Source organism: Oncorhynchus clarkii, unplaced genomic scaffold, assembly GCF_045791955.1.
Source record: "Oncorhynchus clarkii lewisi isolate Uvic-CL-2024 unplaced genomic scaffold, UVic_Ocla_1.0 unplaced_contig_13481_pilon_pilon, whole genome shotgun sequence".
Taxonomy (NCBI): Eukaryota; Metazoa; Chordata; class Actinopteri; order Salmoniformes; family Salmonidae; genus Oncorhynchus; species Oncorhynchus clarkii.
In genome coordinates, this window is record NW_027259878.1 from 1 (window position 1) to 21,513 (window position 21,513).

Genomic DNA, 21,513 nt, shown 5'->3' on the forward strand with positions numbered 1-21,513 from the left:
CTGTGCATTCAGAAAGTCGTCAGACCCCTTTACTTTTTGTAAAAAAATGTTACTTTACAGCCTTTTTCCTCATCAATCTACACACAATACCCCATAATGACAAAGCAAAAACAGGTTTTCAGAAATGTTTGCTAATTTTAAAAAAACTGATATCACATTTACAAGTATTCAGACCCTTTACTCAGTATTTTGTTGAAGCACCTTTGGTAGCGATTACAGCCATGAGTCTTCTTGAGTATGAAGCTACAAGCTAGGCACATCAAAGATTTCTCTGTACTTTTTTCTGTTCATCTTTGCCTCGATCCTGACTATTCTCCCAGTCCCTGTTACTGAAAAACATCCCCACAGCATGATGCTGCCACCACCATGCTTCACCTTAGGGATGGTGCCAGGTTTCCTCCAGACGTGACTCTTGGCATTCAGGACAAAGAGTTCATTCTTGGTTTCATCATACCAGAGAATCTTGTTTCTCATGGTCTGAGAGTCTTTAGGTGCCTTTTGGCAAACTCCAAGTGGGCTGTCATGTGCCTTTTACTGAGGTGTGGCTTCCATCTGGCCACGCTATCATAAAGGCCTGATTGGTGGCGTGCTGCAGAGGTGGTTTCCCATCTGGAAGGTTCTCCCATCTCCGCAGAGGAACTCTAGAGCTCTGTCAGTGTTACCATCAGGTTCTTGTTCACCTCCCTGACCAAGGCCATTCTCCCCCAATTGCTCAGTTTGCCTGGGCGGCCAGCTCTAGGAAGAGTCTTGGTGGTTCCAAACTTCTTCCATTTAAGAATAATGTGGGCCACTTTGTTCTTGGGGACCTTCAATGCTGCAGACATTTTTTGGTACCCTTCCTCAGATATATGTCGGCACTCTACGGACAATTCCTTCGACCTCATGGCTTGGTTTTTGCTCTGACGTGCACTGGCAACTGTGGGACCTTAAATAGACAGGTGTGTGCCTTTCCCAAATCATGTCCAATCAATTGAAGTCACCCTAGGTGGACTCTAATCAAGCTGTAGAAAAATCTGAAGGATGATCAATGGAAACAGGATGCACCGGAGTTCAATTTTGAGTCTCATAGTAAAGGGACTAAATACTTATGTAAATAGGTATCTGTTTTTTATTTGTAATAAATGTGCAAAAATTTTAAAACCTGTTTTCGCTTTGTGATTATGGGGTATTGTGTGTAGATTGCTATTCATTTAATCAATTTTCGAATAAGGCTGTAACGTAACAAAATGTGGGAAAAGTCAAGGGGCCTGAATAATATCTGAAGGCACTGTATGACCTCTGGTCTCTCGTGGCTCCAGAAACAATGGCCTGTGGGAAAGTTCCTGTCCTGCACGGCAGCGCCTCCGAGAAGGGAGACGTACCGTTGGACCCCCGTTCACGCATCGTGGGGGGAACAGAGTGCCCTAAGGGTCACTGCCCCTGGCAGGTACAGTATGAACCAGTGGCGGCGGACAAGTTTATGTATCTGACGTAGAGGTGAAGTCTCTTTCCCCACGGTGTGTTTCTACAGGTGTTGTTAGTGAGAAATGAGAAGGGCTTTTGTGGAGGAGTCATCTACAAACCCACCTGGATCCTCACTGCCTCTCACTGCTTGGAGAATATCAAGGCCCAGCACCTGAAGGTGGTGGCAGGTATGGACTGTTTTTATTTAGAAAAGAGTCAATACAGCTGTTGTGTGTTGAAGTCTGAGTTGTTTCAACCTTTTCTGAATGTGCCCAGGTGAACATGACACAGAGAAAGACGAGGGTACGGAACAGACCATAGATGTGGCAGAGATCATTATGCACAACAGCTACGTGTCAGACACGGCGGACAGCGACATCGCCCTGCTACGTCTGAAGACTGCCATCACTATGACGCCTTTCGCCGTGCCCGTCTGCCTGCCCACCCGCTCGATGGCGGAGCGTGAGCTCTGGGCCATCAACCTCCACACGGTAAGTGGCTGGGGCCGGCGCAGCGAGAACGGCCCTACGTCACGTGTCCTCCGGCGGCTGGAGGTGCCACGTATACGTACCCAGGACTGCGTTGAGATGAGCGGTGTCACGCTAACGGCTAACATGTTCTGCGCCGGCTACATCGAGGGCAAGCAGGACTCCTGTAAGGGGGACAGCGGCGGACCACTAGTCACCCGCTACAGAGACACCACATTCCTTTTGGGTATCGTCAGCTGGGGAAAGGGGTGCGCCCGGCCGGGGAACTACGGGATTTACACCCGCGTGTCCAACTACCTGGACTGGATCCACAACTACACGGCAGAGCAGCCGACAGTGCAACCGACAACGCAGCCGACAGCACAGCCACAGAACACCACGACCACACTACAAAACACCACGGCCAATCCAAATGCAGTCTTATAAGTGTCACAGAACAGGAGCAGTGCTGAGCCCAGTACCTTATTGGGTTCAACTTGTAGTACATCTCTGAAACCATATTTGGCTTTCAGATTATAGTATTTATATTTATCATGTTTTGTTTCTCGTGCTTCAACTACACTTTCTAAAGTTTTTCTGTATGTTTGTTGATTTTATGGTTTGATTTCCCTCTGATTTTTTTTTTTTTAATAAACGCTTGATTGATGCCAAAGTAAACTGACCCTTCTGCTGTGTCATGATAACCATTAAGGCAAACTGACTCTTACATAAGTTGGTGTTCAATTACAATGCATTTGCCATCTTAAAACAAAGCTGCTTGCATTCTGCTCAGACCCCGCAGGCTCTTTGTTAATGTTATAAGAAAGGGGACAGTCACTGCATTATATGTTATGACCCCTGTGCAGTTAGTTGGGCCAACAGGATTGAGGGTATAAAATGTCATTTTGTATTATCAGGGAACAATCTTCTCAAACTAAGGCAATTGTATATGTATTTAGCAAAATACGACCAGAATAGTGGTAAACATATGAACACAAAGGCTGTCAGAATTGCTGAGTGTTGTAGCCGTTTCAAATAGATTACAATAAAACACTGTTCTAGAAGCATTCACTGATGTCTATTAATTAACATGATATGCAATATGATTCTGTAAATTGTGTTAAAATGAAGAAATGTGATGTGAAACCTTCCCCGTATATATTGCACCCTACTTGAAATCCCATTGGAATGTATTACGTCCAGCAAAGAGGTACAGGTTACCCATTTTGGCAAGTGTCCCCACAAGCACCAACGAATAGCTGGCTTTTCACGTGGCGCTGGCTGGTAAGACGCTTAATGAGGGTGGTCCCAAGTTTGTGCCAGGTGTGGGCAGAATCGGGAGAAAGTGGTACTCACTAGGCAAGCAGCATGACATCCTTTACAGGTGTACCAGCAAACGTTACATACAGCAAGTCAAATTCTAAACAATGATGCCTAGCTATTAGTAATTTACCATAGGGTACACATTTTCCCAAATGGCCGCCAACCAGCTCCAGTTAGCTTAACTCTTATCTGTGAATCTATCTAAAAGATAGCGAAGGAGTCAGGTGCAGGACACATATACGAGTAACAATCACTGATTTACTCAATCCAAAACGTAACAAAATCCTGTTCCAAACAAGGACAAAACAGGACTCAAAATACAACACACCGGAATACACGAAAGACAATCACGCACAAAACAGAAAGGGAAACCACAGGGTTAAATAAGGAACATAATTATGAGATGGGAACCAGGTGTGTAAACAGACAAAACAAAAGGAAAAATGAAACATGGATCGGTGGCGTCTAGAAAGCCGGTGACGTCGAAAGCTGCCCGAACAAGGAGAGGGAACAACTTCGGTGGAAGTCGTGACAATTGGTCTGTCATTGCCACAACATTAATAGGTTTAATATGCCTAATCCTAATAAAAAAAATATGATAGATATGTAGATAACACAACCAAATTAGGCAGGTTTGCAAAATTAATAATCTTTGTAAAATATTAGCAAAATGTTTCTAAAAATTTGCAAAAAACTCTATTTATATAACTGACTTTGGTTAGCATTTGGAGCCTTCATTTCTGTATTTTATTTTCAAACAATAAATTATAATATTCCTAAAGGGTTCTTTCACTGGTTTGTATTGATTATAATGATATACAATAATATGCCATATTGTTAAATGTAAAATCTAAGTATTGAATCCTGACATTCCAACATAACATTCTAACAAACCGCCTGCTGATGAGGGGAGTCAACTTACATAGCTGGTGAAGTACTAAAGTCTTAGGTTCACAGCCTTTATAGATAGTGTCTAGTTACACAATGAATGGAAAAATAGTATATTATAGTATACAGCCTACTGAAATATGTATTGGTTAGTGGTAAAAGGCCAGATTTTTTTCTAATCACTAAATTAATTGTTTCTATTAAATTTGTCAACCAGCAACTTAACTAATGGCTACAAAATGATAAGGCAACATATTTCATTAAATAACTTTTAAGGTTAGAGAGCATTATTTTAAGATCATGATGGTCAGGGACAGAAGAGATGTTGTAATTTGTGTTTACCTAAATATTCATGTTAACTTGCTGGGACAACTCAACAAATAGCAGATCACACCTTTAATCTTAGCATGCTGAGTATTGCTATACAACAGACTATTGCAGATGGCAATGATAAAACCAATATACTACCAGATATGGATCTCTTGGACTGGTATTACTTCCCAGTATGACCGATTTCCCTAAAACAAATATGTAGTTCGGCTATTTGTAACATTGTACTTTCAATCATGAGTCAGTCTAGGTAAATCATTAGATCAGATGGCAAACATTAACCAAATCCTATGGTTTTTAAGATGAGATCCACACAATAGAATGTTCCATTGTTGCATGTGAACATTCCAACTTGTCTCAACATTCCTTTATCAGCCTGTGAACATTGTGTTGCTTAGACTCCCATACAACAAGATATATAAAGGTGTGAAAAACATAGTAATCTACTGTTTAGGAGATAGGCTGTCATATATCAATTTGATCAGGGGCTTGTGGGGAACAATTTAATACCATCAAACCTTTGCTACCCAAAAGTGGATTTTTTTTCCGCTGGCCCATGGACTAGAACAGGCATTGAAACAAGCAAGCAATTCTATAAAGTTGTTTAAATACTTTGTAGCCTAGCTACTTTCTCCTGTTGTGCATCAGTGGGTCTATTTACACTGGGGGTACCTTTGGACCCTCCAAACAAGAGATAGGCCCTAGCTGTCTCTGCCTGGCCGGTTCCCCTCTCTCCACTGGGATTCTCTGCCTCTAACCCTATTACAGGGGCTGAGTCACTGGCTTACTTACTGGTGCTCTTCCATGCCGTCCCTAGGAGGGGTGCGTCACTTGAGTGGGTTGAGTCACTGATGTGATCTTCCTGTCTGGGTTGGCACCCCACCTTGGGTTGTGCCATGGCCTTGTCTCAGGATGGTAAATTGGTGGTTGAAGATATCCCTCTAGTGGTGTGGGGGCTGTGTTTTTGCAAAGTGGGTGGGCTTATATCCTGCCTGTTTGGCCCTGTCCGGGAGTGTCGTTTGATGGGGCCACAGTGTCTCCCGACCCCTCCTGTCTCAGCCTCCAGTATTTATGCTGCAGTAGTTTATGTGTCGGGGGGCTAGGGCCAGTCTGTTATATCTGGAGTATTTCTCCTGTCTTATCAGGTGTCTTGTGTGAATTTAAGTATGTTCTCTCCAATTCTCTCTCTCTCTTTCTCTTTCTCTCTTTCTTTCTTTCTTTCTTTCTCTCGGGGGACCTGAGCCCTAGGACTATGCCTCAGGACTACCTGGCCTGATGACTCCTTGCTGTCCCCAGTCCACCTGGCCGTGCTGCTGCTCCAGTTTCAACTGTTCTGCCTGCGGCTATGGAACCCTGACCTGTTCACCGGACATGCTACCTGTCCCAGACCTGCTGTTTTCAACTCTCTAGAGACAGCAGGAGCGGTAGAGACACTCTGAATGATCGGCTATGAAAAGCCAACTGACATTTACTCCTGAGGTGCTGACCTGTTGCACCCTCGACAACCACTGTGATTATTATTATTTGACCCTGCTGGTCATCTATGAACATTTGAACATGTTGGCTATGTTCTGTTAAAATCTCCACCCGGCACAGCCAGAAGAGGACTGACCACCCCTCATAGCCTGGTTCCTCTCTAGGTTTCCTCCGAGGTTCTGGCCTTTCTAGGGAGTTTTTCCTAGCCACCGTGCTTCTACACCTGCATTGCTTGCTGTTTGGGGTTTTACGCTGTGTTTCTGTACAGCACCTTGAGATATCAGCTGATGTAAGAAGGGCTTTATCAATACATTTGATTTGATTTGAGCTACATACATTCAATGATGCATATCATGAAATCAAATATTTGAATGATTGTGAACGATTATGATATTACAAAGGATAGTGAAAAATGTATTATAACAGGTAAATATAGGGATCAAAGGTCATATTTAAGATACACTACATGGCCAAAAGTATTTGGACAGCTGCTTGTCGAAGATCTCATTCCAAAACTGTTGCCACAAAGTTGGAAGCACAGAATTTTCTAGAATGTCATTGTATGTTGTAGCGTTAAGATTTCCCTTCACTGGAACTAAGGGCCCTAGCCTGAACCATGAAAAAGAACCCCAGAACATTATTCCTCCTCCACCAAACTTTACATTTGGCACTATGTATTGGGGCAGGTAGTGTTTTCCTGGCATCTGCCAAACCCAAATTCATCCAGATGGTGAAGCGTGATTCATCACTCAAGAGAATGCATTTCCACTGCTCCAGAGTCCAATGGCGACGAGCTTTACACCACTCCAGCCGACGCTTGGCATTGTGCATGGTGATCTTAGGCTTTTGTGCATCTGCTCGGCCATGGAAACCCATTTCATGAAGCTCCCGACTAACAGTTCTTGCGCTGATTTTGCTCCCAGGGGCAGTTTGGAACTCGGTAGTGAGTGTTGCAGCCGAGGACAGAATTTGTTTAAGCGCTAAGGACTTGGCGGTCCAGTTCTGTGAGCTTGTGTGGCCTACCACTTACCGGCTGAGACATTCTTATTCCTAGAAGTTTCCACTTCACAATAACAGCACTTACAGTTGCCCAGCTCTAACAGAGCAGACATTTGAGGAACTGACTGAGCTCACTGAGCTCAGTACGGTCCATTCTACTGACATTGTTTGTCTATGGAGATTGCATGGCTGTGTGCTCGATTGTATACACGTCAGCAACTGGTGTGACTGAAATAGCCGAATCCACTCATTTGAAGGTGTGTCCACATTCTTTTGTCCATGTAGTGTAAGACATAGGCCTAATCCTCTGGTTCAGGTCTGGTCACCATCACCCAGATGTGGCAACTGTTTGCAGAGCAGTGGGAGTGAGCTGTTGGAGTGAGTGGGAGTGAGCTGTTGGAGTGAGTGGGAGTCATATGAGCTGGAATTGTTTACCTCAAATCGCTCCAGTTCTGGGTGATTCAGGTCCGCCACGATGCTGCTGAAAACATTTTGTGCACTTTGGGCCATTTCAACTGTCATTTCTGCCGCTGGTAAGTTTGTTTCGAAAACATATATTTTGAATCTAGCGTTACAGTTAGTTAAATGATAAAGTCATATTTTTTTTAAATATGGAGAGGTGCCAAATGTCAGTTGTTGTCTTTCTTTTATGGTTTGTCATTCGATGTTTAAGTCTTCTTGAAGAAGGATGATGCGCACCTGGTGCTTGACAGAGCAAGGCGCGCCAACAGCGGCTACTTCGAGGAGGTGAAACAGGGCAATCTCGAGCGCGAGTGTGTCGAGGAAATTTGTAACTATGAAGAGGCTCGGGAAGTTTTCGAGGACGACGCCCAAACGGTGCAATTTTGTAGTAATTTCACTTGGTGAAATATTTGCTATTACTTTAATTGAAGCACTATTTTGATTTAATTTAATGAAATATTTAGCAATGCATAGGAACATGTGAGAATTCCAGAGAACTCTTAAAACTGACTATGTATTGTTTGTTTCCACAGAAAAGGTTTTGGTTGACATACACGGGTAAATCAGATTTTTCTATGTGGACTGTACACAAAAAATTCCAATCAGCCTAAAATATATGATAGAGTATTGCTTTCATTCATTTTCATAAAATGCTAATTATATTGTTGTATAAAATCCAATATGGTAATAACATACATGGTAGCACATTCCTAATTTATTTGCACAAGAAATGTCCAGCATGTCAAATAGCAAATGTCATATCCTTTACCCTATTGATTGATCCCTCTAAGGTCAGGATCCCTGCCTGGTCAACCCATGCAAAAACAACGGAACTTGTGTTTACATGGATGACTCTTACACATGTCACTGTCTGGAAGGCTATGAAGGGAAATACTGTCAGACAGGTAGGAAGAGAATTCCTAGCTGCCATTTTTTAACCAATAGTTTACGCCAGTGTTTCTTAATCCTGGTCCTGGGGTCCCAAAGGGGTGCACATTTCTGTTTTTGCCCTAGCACTGCACACCTGATTCCACTAATCAAATGTTAGATAATGAGTTGATTAGTTGAATCAAATCTAATGTTTTTGTCACATGCTCCGAATACAACAGACCTTACAGTAAAATGCTTACAGACAAGCCCTTAACCAACAATGCAGTTTTAAGAAAAATAAGTGTTAAGAAAGTATGTGTGCTCAGATGTGTAGTGCTAGGGCAAAAACCAAAATGTGCACCCCCTTTGGGTTTCCAGGACCAGGATTAAGCAACACCGGTTTTCACAATAGTTTCATACCAATAGTTTATTGTAATTCCGCAGTAGTAAGAGCACCCTAATGTGAAGTGTTGCCAACATTTGCTAGTGATATGATATGTTGACCGCATTCTGCTCATCCTACTTGCGTTTCCCCTTTCTCCCAACATACTGTAGTGTTTGAGGACACCCTGAAATGCCTCTCCCTTAACGGGGAGTGCGATCACTTCTGTAACAGTTCTGGGTCAAGACGCAAGTGTTCCTGCGCTCCTGGTTATGCCCTGGGAGAGGACGGAAGAGAGTGTGTTGCCCAAGGTACTAACTGTAACGGACAGTAGATGAGCCCAGATGTTTTGTTAAAGACGGGAAATCCCTGTTTGTTACGAACAGACTGTAATATTAACAGAACCAAAAGGAGCCAACGTGTATTTGTTGATGTATGATTAGAGTTAGAAACAACAACTCGTCTGTCTGTCTATTATCAGTTCAGTATCCGTGTGGTAAAATCCCAGGCTTGGAAGCTCCGATGAGCCAGGCACGAGTCAAACTAGTCGGTGGGAACCACTGTCCCAAAGGAGCCTGTCCATGGCAGGTAACACATCAACGCCTGGCTGGAGAGCACAATGGATCCATCCACCTCTTTCACATTTGATTGGCCAATACTACCCTTCTACATTTTTGTAATTTAGCAGACATTCTTATCCAGAGTGATTTAGAGTAGTGAGGGCATTTTTTGTGCTTGTCCCCCATGGGAATTAAACCCACCATGCTGGAATTGCAAGCACTATGATCTACCAACTAAGCCACACAGGGCATTATGTTGCATAGTTGGTAGAATAACTAATCCACAGTCAATCCCATACAACCACTATCCTTGAAGTCAAAGGGTGTAATATTAACTAGGTTAGTATCTATTACCACCTCTTCCATTAGGCATTATATAATTCCACAGTATTATTTTGGTTTATGTACAATGAGATGTGATGGATGAGTGGCCAATTTGTCTTTGTGATGGGACTGGTGGTTGCAGGTCCTATTGGAGCATAAAGGCACTAGTCTGTGTGGTGGGGTCATAGTTCATCCTGACTGGGTCATCACTGCTGCCCACTGTGTCGTGGATAGAGACACCAAGGACCTGATGGTGGTCGCAGGTAGGTTACGGTGTGGGTTGTGTTCCTTTCATAGAGCTTCTAGAAACATATACATTATTTGTGTCCCTGTGTCACATAAACAAAACACTGTCCTAATGAACAACACTGTTTCCAGGGGAACACAACATTGACGTAGAAGAGGGCAGCGAGCAGAGGATCCCTGTGGCCAGAGCCATACCCTACAACCTGTACGACCCGGCAACAGGTGACAGTGACATCGCCCTGCTGCGTCTGAGAGGGCGTGTAACTCTGGGCCCTGACGCTGTACCCATCTGCCTGCCTCAGCAACACTTCGCCAAGAGCGAGCTGGCGGCCGTCCACTTTCACACCCTTAGTGGCTGGGGGAAGCGCACCAACGGGGGCAACGATCCCAAACCTGGCACCCCGCCAGCCCCCTCCTCGCCCTTCCTCCGCAGGCTAGCCGTGCCCATCCTGCCCAACTCTGAGTGCACCCTCAAGAGCGGCTTCAACTTCACCCAGAACATGCTGTGTGCCGGCTACATGGAGGGGAACCAGGAGGCCTGTAGGGGGGACGACGGGAGCCCCCTGGTCACTTACTACGGGACCACCCACTTCCTGATGGGCGTGGTGGGCTGGGGGAAGGGCTGCCCCAAACAGGGTTTCTATGGCGTCTACACTACCGTAGCCAACTACCTGGACTGGGCTGAGGAGGTGATGAAAACTCCTTCAGTCGTTGCCCCGGTGCCTTCAGTCAGTGCCCCGGTGATGCCATTCCTGCTAGAGATGGCATTAGATGAGGTTCAGATTCAGCAGACTACGGAGAAGTTATTGCCACCACCTCCCAATGTGCAGAGCATTGGCTAACTCCCATTACATTTGTCACCAGTCACCACACAACACCAATTGTCATTACAGTGAATCTATTGTCACATAACATTAATAGATATTTTTATAGTACATGGAAGCTACAGTATATCATGCTAATGGTGTAGCATATCGTCCTGTTTCATCACTTTGTAATCAGACATCTTTTCACTCTGCTATTCTTTTCATTTGACTCTTAATGTGAAGTGTTTATTTCAAGTGGTGATTTGGATGACCTGATGCCATACAGAATGTTTGACCTGATGCCATACAGAATGTTTAACGTGACGCCATACAAAATGTTTGACCTGATGCCATACAGAATGTTTGACGTGATGCCATACAGAATGTTTGACCTGATGCCATACAGAATGTTTGACCTGATGCCATACAGAATGTTTAACGTGACGCCGTACAGAATGTTTGACCTGATGCCATACAGAATGTTTGACCTGATGTCATACAGAATGTTTGACCTGATGCCGTACAGAATGTTTGACCTGATGCCATACAGAATGTTTGACGTGATGCCATACAGAATGTTTGACCTGATGCCAAACAGAATGTTTGACGTGATGCCATACAGAATGTTTGACCTGATGCCATACAGAATGTTTGACGTGATGCCATACAGAATGTTTGACCTGATGCCATACAGAATGTTTGACGTGATGCCATACAGAATGTTTGACCTGACGCCATACAGAATGTTTGACCTGATGCCATACAGAATGTTTGACTGATGCCATACAGAATGTTTGACCTGATGCCATACAGAATGTTTGACCTGATGCCATACAGAATGTTTGACCTGATGCCATACAGAATCTTTGACCTGATGCCATACAGAATTTGACTGATGCCATACAGAATGTTTGACCTGATGCCATACAGAATGTTTGACCTGACGCCATACAGAATGTTTGACCTGATGCCATACAGAATATTTGACCTGATGCCATACAGAATGTTTGACTGACGCCATACAGAATGTTTGACCTGATGCCATACAGAATGTTTGACCTGATGCCATACAGAATGTTTGACGTGACGCCGTACAGAATGTTTGACCTGATGCCATACAGAATGTTTGACCTGATGTCATACAGAATGTTTGACCTGATGCCGTACAGAATGTTTGACCTGATGCCGTACAGAATGTTTGACGTGATGCCATACAGAATGTTTGATGTGATGCCATACAGAATGTTTGACTTGATGCCATACAGAATGTTTGACTGATGCCATACAGAATGTTTGACGTGATGCCATACAGAATGTTTGACCTGATGCCAAACAGAATGTTTGACGTGATGCCATACAGAATGTTTGACGTGATGCCATACAGAATGTTTGACGTGATGCCATACAGAATGTTTGACCTGACGCCATACAGAATGTTTGACCTGATGCCATACAGAATGTTTGACTGATGCCATACAGAATGTTTGACCTGATGCCATACAGAATGTTTGACCTGATGCCATACAGAATGTTTGACCTGATGCCATACAGAATCTTTGACCTGATGCCATACAGAATTTGACTGATGCCATACAGAATGTTTGACCTGATGCCATACAGAATGTTTGACCTGACGCCATACAGAATGTTTGACCTGATGCCATACAGAATATTTGACCTGATGCCATACAGAATGTTTGACTGACGCCATACAGAATGTTTGACCTGATGCCATACAGAATGTTTGACCTGATGCCATACAGAATGTTTGACTGATGCCATACAGAATGTTTGACTGATGCCATACAGAATGTTTGACTGATGCCATACAGAATGTTTGACTGATGCCATACAGAATGTTTGACTGATGCCATACAGAATGTTTGACGTGATGCCATACAGAATGTTTGCTTCCCAATACGTACATTTACTTCCAAAGTTTCCTCTCTGATAGCTGAAGAATAAATATTACTCGCTGACAAACTAAATCTTTGCCTCCTTTGTGTTATTTGTGTGTGTGTGAATGTGTGTGAGTGAATGAAAAGTCCAAATGTATCCATAGCCACACTTCAGCAGTAGCTCATCTACATGGTATTTTCTCTGAAATGCATATTATCTGAATCATACGCATTTCTTTAGATTTGCCGTTTAAGGCACCACAACACAGCAGGCTAAACCATTGGAATAATAAGATAATTTGTGTTTACCTAAATATTCATGTTAACTTGCTGGGACAACTCAACAAATAGCAGATCACACCTTTAATCTTAGCATGCTGAGTATTGCTATACAACAGACTATTGCAGATGGCAATGATAAAACCAATATACTACCAGATATGGATCTCTTGGACTGGTATTACTTCCCAGTATGACCGATTTCCCTAAAACAAATATGTAGTTTGGCTATTTGTAACATTGTACTTTCAATCATGAGTCAGTCTAGGTAAATCATTTGATCAGATGGCAAACATTAACCAAATCCTATGGTTTTTAAGATGAGATCCACGCAATAGAATGTTCCATTGTTGCATGTGAACATTCCAACTTGTCTCAACATTCCTTTATCAGCCTGTGAACATTGTATTGCTTAGACTCCTATACAACAAGATACACTGCTCAAAAAAATAAAGGGATCACTAAAATAACACATCCTAGATCTGAATGAATGAAATATTCTTATTAAATACTTTTTTCCATACATACGGTAGTTGAATGTGCTGACAACAAAATCACACAAAAATTAGCAATGGAAATCAAATTTATCAACCCATGGAGGTCTGGATTTGGAGTCACACTCAAAATTAAGGTGGAAAACCACACTAGAGGCTGATCCAACTTTGATGTAATGTCCTTAAAACAAGTCAAAATGAGGCTCAGTAGTGTGTGTGGCCTCCGCGTGCCTGTATGACCTCCCTACAACGCCTGGGCATGCTCCTGATGAGGTGGCGGATGGTCTCCTGAGGGATCTCCTCCCAGACCTGGACTAAAGCATCCGCCAACTCCTGGACAGTCTGTGGTGCAATGTGGCGTTGGTGGATGGAGCGAGACATGATGTCCCAGATGTGCTCAATTGGATTCAGGTCTGGGAAATGGGCGGGCCAGTCCATGGCATCAATGCCTTCCTCTTGCAGGAGCTGCTGACACACTCCAGCCACATGAGGTCTAGCATTGTCTTGCATTAGGAGGAACCCAGAGCCAACCGCACCAGCATATGGTCTCACAAGGGGTTTGAGGATCTCATCTCGGTACTTAATGGCAGTCAGGCTACCTCTGGCGAGCACATGGAGGGCTGTGCGGCCACCCCAAAGAAATGCCACCCCACACCATGACTGACCCACCGCCAAACCGGTCATGCTGGAGGATGTTACAGGCAGCAGAACGTTCTCCACGGCGTCTCCAGACTCTGTCACGTGCTCAGTGTTAACCTGCTTTCATCTGTGAAGAGCACAGGGCACCAGTGGTGAATTTGCCAATCTTGGTGTTCTCTGGCAAATGCCAAACGTCCTGCACGGTGTTGGGCTGTAAGCACAACCCCCACCTGTGGACGCCGGGCCCTCATACCACCCTCAAGGAGTCTGTTTCTGACCGTTTGAGTAGACACATGCACATTTGTGGCCTGCTGGAGGTCATTTTGCAGGGCTCTGGCAGTGCTCCTCCTGCTCCTCCTTGCACAAAGGCGGAGGTAGCGGTCCTGCTGCTGAGTTGTTGCCCTCCTACGGCCTCCTCCACGTCTCTTGATGTACTGGCCTGTCTCCTGGTAGAGCTTCCATGCTCTGGACACTACGCTGAGAGACACAGCAAACCTTCTTGCCACAGCTCGCATTGATGTGCCATCCTGGATGAGCTGCACTACCTGAGCCACTTGTGTGGGTTGTAGACTCCGTCTCATGCTACCACTAGAGTGAAAGCACCACCAGCATTCAAAAGTGACCAAAACATCAGCCAGGAAGCATAGGTACTGAGAAGTGGTCTGTGGTCACCACCTGTAGAACCACTCCTTTATTGGGGGTGTCTTGCTAAATGCCTATACTTTCCACCTGTTGTCTATTCCATTTACACAACAGCATGTGACATTTATTGTCAATCAGTGTTGCTTCCTAAGTGGACAGTTTGATTTCACAGAAGTGTGATTGACTTGGAGTTACATTGTGTTGTTTAAGTGTTCCCTTTATTTTTTTGAGCAGTGTATATAAAGGTGTGAAAAACATAGTAATCTACTGTTTAGGAGATAGGCTATCGTATATCAATTTGATCAGGGGCTTGTGGGGAACAATTTAATACCATCAAACCTTTGCCACCCAAAAGTGGATTTTTTTTCCGCTGTCCCATGGACTAGAACAGGCATTGAAACAAGCAAGCAAATCTATAAAGTTGGTTAAATCCTTTGTAGCCTAGCTACTTTCTCCTGTTGTGCATCAGTGGGTCTATTTACACTGGGGGTACCTCTGGACCCTCCAAACAAGAAATAGGCCCTAGCTGTCTCTGCCTGTCTCTCCACTGGGATTCCCTCTAACCTTATTACAGGGGCTGAGTCACTGGCTTACTAGTGCTCTTCCATGCCGTCCCTAGGAGGGGTGCGTCACTTGAGTGGGTTGAGTCACTGATGTGATCTTCCTGTCTGGGTTGGCACCCCCCCTTGGGTTGTGCCGTGGCGGAGATCTTTGTGGGCTATACTCGGCCTTGTCTCAGGATGGTAAATTGGTGGTTGAAGATATCCCTCTAGTGGTGTGGGGGCTGTGCTTTTGCAAAGTGGGTGGGGTTATATCCTGCCTGTTTGGCCCTGTCCGGGGGTATCGTTGGATGGGGCCACAGTGTCTCCCGACCCCTCCTGTCTCAGCCTCCAGTATTTATGCTGCAGTAGTTTATGTGTCGGGGGTCCAGGGCCAGTCTGTTATATCTGGAGTATTCCTCCTGTCTTATCAGGTGCCTTGTGTGAATTTAAGTATGTTCTCTCTAATTCTCTCTCTCTTTCTCTCTTTCTCTCAGAGGACCTGAGCCCTACGACTATGCCTCAGGATGACCTGGCCTGATGACTCCTTGCTGTCCCCAGTCCACCTGGCCGTGCTGCTGCTCCAGTTTCAACTGTTCTGCCTGCGGCTATGGAACCCTGACCTGTTCAGCGGACATGCTACCTGTCCCAGACTTGCTGTTTTCAACTCTCTAGAGACAGCAGGAGCGGTAGAGATACTCTGAATGATCAGATATGAAAAGCCAACTGACATTTACTCCTGAGGTGCTGACCTGTTGCACCCTCGACAACCACTGTGATTATTATTATTTGACCCTGCTGGTCATCTATGAACATTTGAACATGTTGGCTATGTTCTGTTAAAATCTCCACCCGGCACAGCCAGAAGAGGACTGACCATCCCTCATAGCCTGGTTCCTCTCTAGGTTTCTTCCTAGGTTCTGGCCTTTCTAGGGAGTTTTTCCTAGCCACCGTGCTTCTACACCTGCATTGCTTGCTGTTTGGGGTTTTAGGCTGTGTTTCTGTACAGCACCTTGAGATATCAGCTGATGTAAGAAGGGCTTTATCAATACATTTTATTTGATTTGAGCTACATACATTCAATGATGCATATCATGAAATCAAATATGTGAACGATTCTGATATTACAAAGGATAGTGAAAAATGTATTACAACAGGTAAATATAGGGATCAAATGTCATATTTAAGATACAATACATGGCCAAAAGTATTTGGACAGCTGCTTGTCGAAGATCTCATTCCAAAACTGTTGCCACAAAGTTGGAAGCACAGAATTTTCTAGAATGTCATTGTATGTTGTAGCGTTAAGATTTCTCTTCACTGGAACTAAGGGCCCTAGCCTGAACCATGAAAAAGAACCCCAGAACATTATTCCTCCTCCACCAAACTTTACATTTGGCACTATGTATTGGGGCAGGTAGTGTTTTCCTGGCATCTGCCAAACCCAGATTCGTCCAGATGGTGAAGCGTGATTCATCACTCAAGAGAATGCATTTCCACTGCTCCAGAGTCCAATGGCGACGAGCTTTACACCACTCCAGCCGACGCTTGGCATTGTGCATGGTGATCTTAGGCTTTTGTGCATCTGCTCGGCCATGGAAACCCATTTCATGAAGCTCTCGACTAACAGTTCTTGCGCTGATTCTGCTCCCAGAGGCAGTTTGGAACTCGGTAGTGAGTGTTGCAGCCGAGGACAGAATTTGTTTAAGCACTAAGGACTTGGCGGTCCAGTTCTGTGAGCTTGTGTGGCCTACCACTTACCGGCTGAGACATTCTTATTCCTAGAAGTTTCCACTTCACAATAACAGCACTTACAGTTGCCCAGCTCTAACAGAGCAGACATTTGAGGAACTGACTGAGCTCACTGAGCTCAGTACGGGCCATTCTACTGACATTGTTTGTCTATGGAGATTGCATGGCTGTGTGCTCGATTGTATACACGTCAGCAACTGGTGTGACTGAAATAGCCGAATCCACTCATTTGAAGGTGTGTCCACATTATTTTGTCCATGTAGTGTAAGACATAGGCCTAATCCTCTGGTTCAGGTCTGGCAACTGTTTGCAGAGCAGTGGGAGTGAGCTGTTGGAGTGGGTGGGAGTGAGCTGTTGGAGTGGGTGGGAGTGAGCTGTTGGAGTCAGTGGGAGTCATATGAGCTGGCATTGTTTGCCTCAAACCGCTTCAGTTTTGGGTGATTCAGGTAAGCCACGATGCTGCTGAAAAAAAATTGTGCACTTTGGGCCATTTCAAATGTCATTTCTGCCGCTGGTAAGTTTGTTTCGAAAACATATATTTTGAATCTAGCGTTACATTTAGTTAAATGATAAAGTCATATTTTTTTTGAAAGATGGAGAGGTGCAAAATGTCAGTTGTTGTCTTTCCTTTATGTATTGTCATTCGATGTTTAAGTCTTCTTGTCGAAGGATGATGCGCACCTGGTGCTTGACAGAGCAAGGCGCGCCAACAGCGGCTACTTGGAGGAGTTGTTTCAGGGCAACATCGAGCGCGAGTGTGTCGAGCAAATTTGTAACTATGAAGAGGCTCGGGAAGTTTTCGAGGACGACGCCCAAACGGTGCAATTTTGCAGTAATTTCACTTGAAATATTTGCTATTACTTTAATTGAAGCAGTATTTTATTTTATTTGAATGAAATATTTAGCAATGCATAGGAACATGTGAGAATTCCAGAGAACTCTTAAAACTGACTATGTATGGTTTGTTTCCACAGAAAACGTTTTGGTTGACATACACGGGTAAATCAGATTTTTCTATGTGGACTGTACACAAAAAATTCCAACCAGCCTAAAATATATGATAGAGTATTGCTTTCAAATGTGCTTTCATTCATTTTCATAAAATGCTAATTATATTGTTGTATAAAATCCAATATGGTACTACCATGTATGTTATCACATTCCTAATTTATTTGCACAAGAAATGTCCAGCATGTCAAATAGCAAATGTCATATCCTTTACCCTATTGATTGATCCCTCTAAGGTCAGGATCCCTGCCTGGTCAACCCATGCAAAAACAATGGAACTTGTGTTTACATGGATGACTCTTACACATGTCAGTGTCTGGGAGGCTATGTAGGAAAATACTGTCAGACAGGTAGGAAGAGAATTCCTAGCTGCCATTTTTATACCAATAGTTTACGCCAGTGTTTCTTAATCCTGGTCCTGGGGTCCCAAAGGGGTGCACATTTCTGGTTTTGCCCTAGCACTGCACACCTGATTCCACTAATCAAATGTTAGATAATGAGTTGATTAGTTGAATCAAATCTAATGTTTTTGTCACATGCTCCGAATACAACAGACCTTACAGTAAAATGCTTACAGACAAGCCCTTAACCAACAATGCAGTTTTAAGAAAAATAAGAAAGTATGTGTGCTCAGATGTGTAGTGCTAGGGCAAAAACCAAAATGTGCACCCCCTTTGGGTTTCCAGGACCAGGATTAAGCAACACCGGTTTTCACAATAGTTTCATACCAATAGTTTATTGTAATTCCGCAGTAGTAAGAGCACCCTAATGTGAAGTGTTGCCCACATTTGCTAGTGGGCTGATATTATATGTTGACCGCATTCTGCTCATCCTACTTGCCTTTCCCCTTTCTCCCAACATACTGTAGTGTTTGAGGACACCCTGAAATGCCTCTCCCTTAACGGGGAGTGCGAGCACTTCTGTAACAGTTCTGGGTCAAGACGCAAGTGTTCCTGCGCTCCTGGTTATGCCCTGGGAGAGGACGGAAGAGAGTGTGTTGCCCAAGGTACTAACTGTAACGGACAGTAGATGAGCCCAGATGTTTTGTTTAAGACGGGAAATCCCTGTTTGTTACGAACAGACTGTAATATTTACAGAACCAAAAGGAGCCAGCATGCATTTGTTGATGTATGAATAGAGTTAGAAACAACAACTCGTCTGTCTATTATCAGTTCAGTATCCGTGTGGTAAAATCCCAGGCTTGGAAGCTCCGATGAGCCAGGCACAAGTCAAACTAGTCGGTGGGAACCACTGTCCCAAAGGAGCCTGTCCATGGCAGGTAACACATCAACGCCTGGCTGGAGAGCACAATGGATCCATCCACCTCTTTCACATTTGATTGGCCAATACTACCCTTCTACATTTTCGTAATTTAGCAGACACTCTTATCCAGAGGGATTTAGAGTAGTGAGGGCATTTTTTGTGCTTGTCCCCCATGGGAATTAAACCCACCATGCTGGAATTGCAAGCACCATGATCTACCAACTAAGCCACACAGGGCATTATGTGGCATAGTTGGTAGAATAACTAATCCACAGTCAATCCCATACAACCACTATCCTTGAAGTCAAAGGGTGTAATATTAACTAGGTTAGTATCTATTACCACCTCTTCCATTAGGCATTATATAATTCCACAGTATTATTTTGGTTTATGTACAATGAGATGTGATGGATGAGTGGCCAATTTGTCTTTGTGATGGGACTGGTGGTTGCAGGTCCTATTGGAGCATAAAGGCACTAGTCTGTGTGGTGGGGTCATAGTTCATCCTGACTGGGTCATCACTGCTGCCCACTGTGTCGTGGATAGAGACACCAAGGACCTGATGGTGGTCGCAGGTAGGTTACGGTGTGGGTATGGGTTGTGTTCCTTTCATAGAGCTTCTAGAAACATACATTGTTTGTGTCCCTATGTCACATAACAAAACACTGTCCTAATGAACAACACTGTTTCCAGGGGAACACAACATTGATGTAGAAGAGGGCAGCGAGCAGAGGATCCCCGTGGCCAGAGCCGTACCCTACAACCTGTACGACCCAGCAACAGGTGACAGTGACATCGCCCTGCTGCGTCTGAGAGGGCCTGTAACTCTGGGCCCTGACGCTGTACCCATCTGCCTGCCTCAGCAACACTTCGCCAAGAGCGAGCTGGCGGCCGTCCACTTTCACACCCTTAGCGGCTGGGGGAAGCGCACCAACGGGGGCAACGATCCCAAACCTGGCACCCCGCCAGCCCCCTCCTCACGCTTCCTCCGCAGGCTAGCCGTGCCCATCCTGCCCAACTCTGAGTGCACCCTCAAGAGCGGCTTCAACTTCACCCAGAACATGCTGTGTGCCGGCTACATGAAGGGGAACCAGGAGGCCTGTAGGGGGTACGACGGGAGCCCCCTGGTCACTTACTACGGGACCACCCACTTCCTGATGGGCGTGGTGGGCTGGGGGAAGGGCTGCCCCAAACAGGGTTTCTATGGCGTCTACACTGCCGTAGCCAACTACCTGGACTGGGCTGAGGAGGTGATGAATACTCCTTCAGTCGTTGCCCCGGTGCCTTCAGTCAGTGCCCCGGTGATGCCATTCCTGCTAGAGATGGCATTAGATGAGGTTCAGATTCAGCAGGCTACGGAGAAGTTATTGCCACCACCTCCCAATGTGCAGAGCATTGGCTAACTCCCATTACATTTGTCACCAGTCACCACACAACACCAATTGTCATTACAGTGAATCTATTGTCACATAATATTAATAGATATTTTTATAGTACATGGAAGCTACAGTATATCATGCTAATGGTGTAGCATATCGTCCTGTTTCATCACTTTGTAATCAGACATCTTTTCTCTCTGCTATTCTTTTCATTTGACTCTTAATGTGAAGTGTTTATTTCAAGTGGTGATTTGGATGACCTGATGCCATACAGAATGTTTAACCTGATGCCATACAGAATGTTTGACGTGATGCCATACAGAATGTTTGACCTGATGCCATACAGAATGTTTGACTGATGCCATACAGAATGTTTGACCTGATGCCGTACAGAATGTTTGACTTGACGCCGTACAGAATGTTTGACGTGACGCCATACAGAATGTTTGACCTGAGGCCGTACAGAATGTTTGACCTGATGCCATACAGAATGTTTGACGTGACGCCATACAGAATGTTTGACCTGACGCCATACAGAATGTTTGACCTGACGCCATACAGAATGTTTGACCTGACGCCATACAGAATGTTTGACGTGACGCCATACAGAATGTTTGACCTGATGCCATACAGAATGTTTGACGTGATGCCATACAGAATGTTTGACGTGATGCCATACAGAATGTTTGACGTGATGCCATACAGAATGTTTGACTGATGCCATACAGAATGTTGACTGATGCCATACAGAATGTTTGACCTGATGCCATACAGAATGTTTGACTGATGCCATACAGAACGTTTGACCTGATGCCATACAGAATGTTTGACGTGATGCCATACAGAATGTTTGACCTGATGCCATACAGAATGTTTGACCTGATGCCATACAGAATGTTTGACCTGATGCCATACAGAATGTTTGACCTGATGCCATACAGAATGTTTGACTGATGCCATACAGAATGTTTGACGTGATGCCATACAGAATGTTTGACGTGATGCCATACAGAATGTTTGACCTGATGCCATACAGAATGTTTG

At 44.5% G+C, this 21,513-nt stretch overlaps 3 protein-coding genes across 4 annotated transcripts; all 3 read left to right on the top strand.

Moving 5' to 3' along the window:
* Positions 1 to 685: 685 nt before the first annotated feature.
* Positions 686 to 2,555, top strand: LOC139400976 (coagulation factor VII-like). Its single transcript, XM_071145499.1, has 3 exons — positions 686 to 1,426; positions 1,511 to 1,631; positions 1,720 to 2,555. Exons 1-3 carry the CDS (start codon positions 1,304 to 1,306, stop codon positions 2,355 to 2,357), a joined length of 882 nt encoding a protein of 293 aa, XP_071001600.1. The 5' UTR covers positions 686 to 1,303; the 3' UTR covers positions 2,358 to 2,555.
* A 2,926-nt stretch (positions 2,556 to 5,481) lies between these two features.
* On the top strand, positions 5,482 to 12,564 carry LOC139400974 (coagulation factor VII-like). Of its 2 annotated transcripts, XM_071145496.1 has the most exons (9): positions 5,482 to 6,216; positions 7,282 to 7,459; positions 7,600 to 7,763; positions 7,922 to 7,946; positions 8,180 to 8,293; positions 8,814 to 8,951; positions 9,122 to 9,228; positions 9,667 to 9,787; positions 9,903 to 12,564. In XM_071145496.1, exons 2-9 carry the CDS (start codon positions 7,402 to 7,404, stop codon positions 10,610 to 10,612), a joined length of 1,437 nt encoding a protein of 478 aa, XP_071001597.1. In that variant the 5' UTR covers positions 5,482 to 6,216; positions 7,282 to 7,401; the 3' UTR covers positions 10,613 to 12,564. The 2 variants fall into 2 exon arrangements, with proteins under 2 accessions (XP_071001597.1, XP_071001596.1); XM_071145495.1 differs by lacking the exon at positions 5,482 to 6,216 and having other exon boundaries at positions 7,275 to 7,459.
* Positions 12,565 to 17,238: 4,674 nt separating this feature from the next.
* Positions 17,239 to 20,505, top strand: LOC139400975 (coagulation factor VII-like). The gene is made up of 8 exons (XM_071145497.1): positions 17,239 to 17,333; positions 17,475 to 17,638; positions 17,794 to 17,818; positions 18,064 to 18,177; positions 18,696 to 18,833; positions 19,000 to 19,106; positions 19,545 to 19,665; positions 19,784 to 20,505. The coding sequence occupies exons 1-8, from the start codon at positions 17,276 to 17,278 to the stop codon at positions 20,491 to 20,493; spliced, it is 1,437 nt and encodes a 478-aa protein (XP_071001598.1). The 5' UTR covers positions 17,239 to 17,275; the 3' UTR covers positions 20,494 to 20,505.
* The last annotated feature ends 1,008 nt before the right edge of the window (positions 20,506 to 21,513 follow it).

What these genes read in the sequence shown, in the direction of transcription:
- LOC139400976 (XM_071145499.1), top strand. Translation starts at nt 1,304, where the DNA reads ATGGCCTGTGGGAAAGTTCCTGTCCTGCACGGCAGCGCCTCCGAGAAG. An exon ending in AGGGTCACTGCCCCTGGCAG is followed by an intron (nt 1,427 to 1,510) that starts GTACAGTATGAA and finishes GTGTTTCTACAG; the next exon opens with GTGTTGTTAGTGAGAAATGA. An exon ending in GCACCTGAAGGTGGTGGCAG is followed by an intron (nt 1,632 to 1,719) that starts GTATGGACTGTT and finishes GAATGTGCCCAG; the next exon opens with GTGAACATGACACAGAGAAA.
- LOC139400975 (XM_071145497.1), top strand. Translation starts at nt 17,276, where the DNA reads ATGCTGCTGAAAAAAAATTGTGCACTTTGGGCCATTTCAAATGTCATT. An exon ending in AAGGAGCCTGTCCATGGCAG is followed by an intron (nt 19,107 to 19,544) that starts GTAACACATCAA and finishes TGGTGGTTGCAG; the next exon opens with GTCCTATTGGAGCATAAAGG. An exon ending in GGACCTGATGGTGGTCGCAG is followed by an intron (nt 19,666 to 19,783) that starts GTAGGTTACGGT and finishes CACTGTTTCCAG; the next exon opens with GGGAACACAACATTGATGTA.
- LOC139400974 (XM_071145496.1), top strand. Translation starts at nt 7,402, where the DNA reads ATGCTGCTGAAAACATTTTGTGCACTTTGGGCCATTTCAACTGTCATT. An exon ending in GTTTTGGTTGACATACACGG is followed by an intron (nt 7,947 to 8,179) that starts GTAAATCAGATT and finishes GATCCCTCTAAG; the next exon opens with GTCAGGATCCCTGCCTGGTC. An exon ending in AGGGAAATACTGTCAGACAG is followed by an intron (nt 8,294 to 8,813) that starts GTAGGAAGAGAA and finishes AACATACTGTAG; the next exon opens with TGTTTGAGGACACCCTGAAA.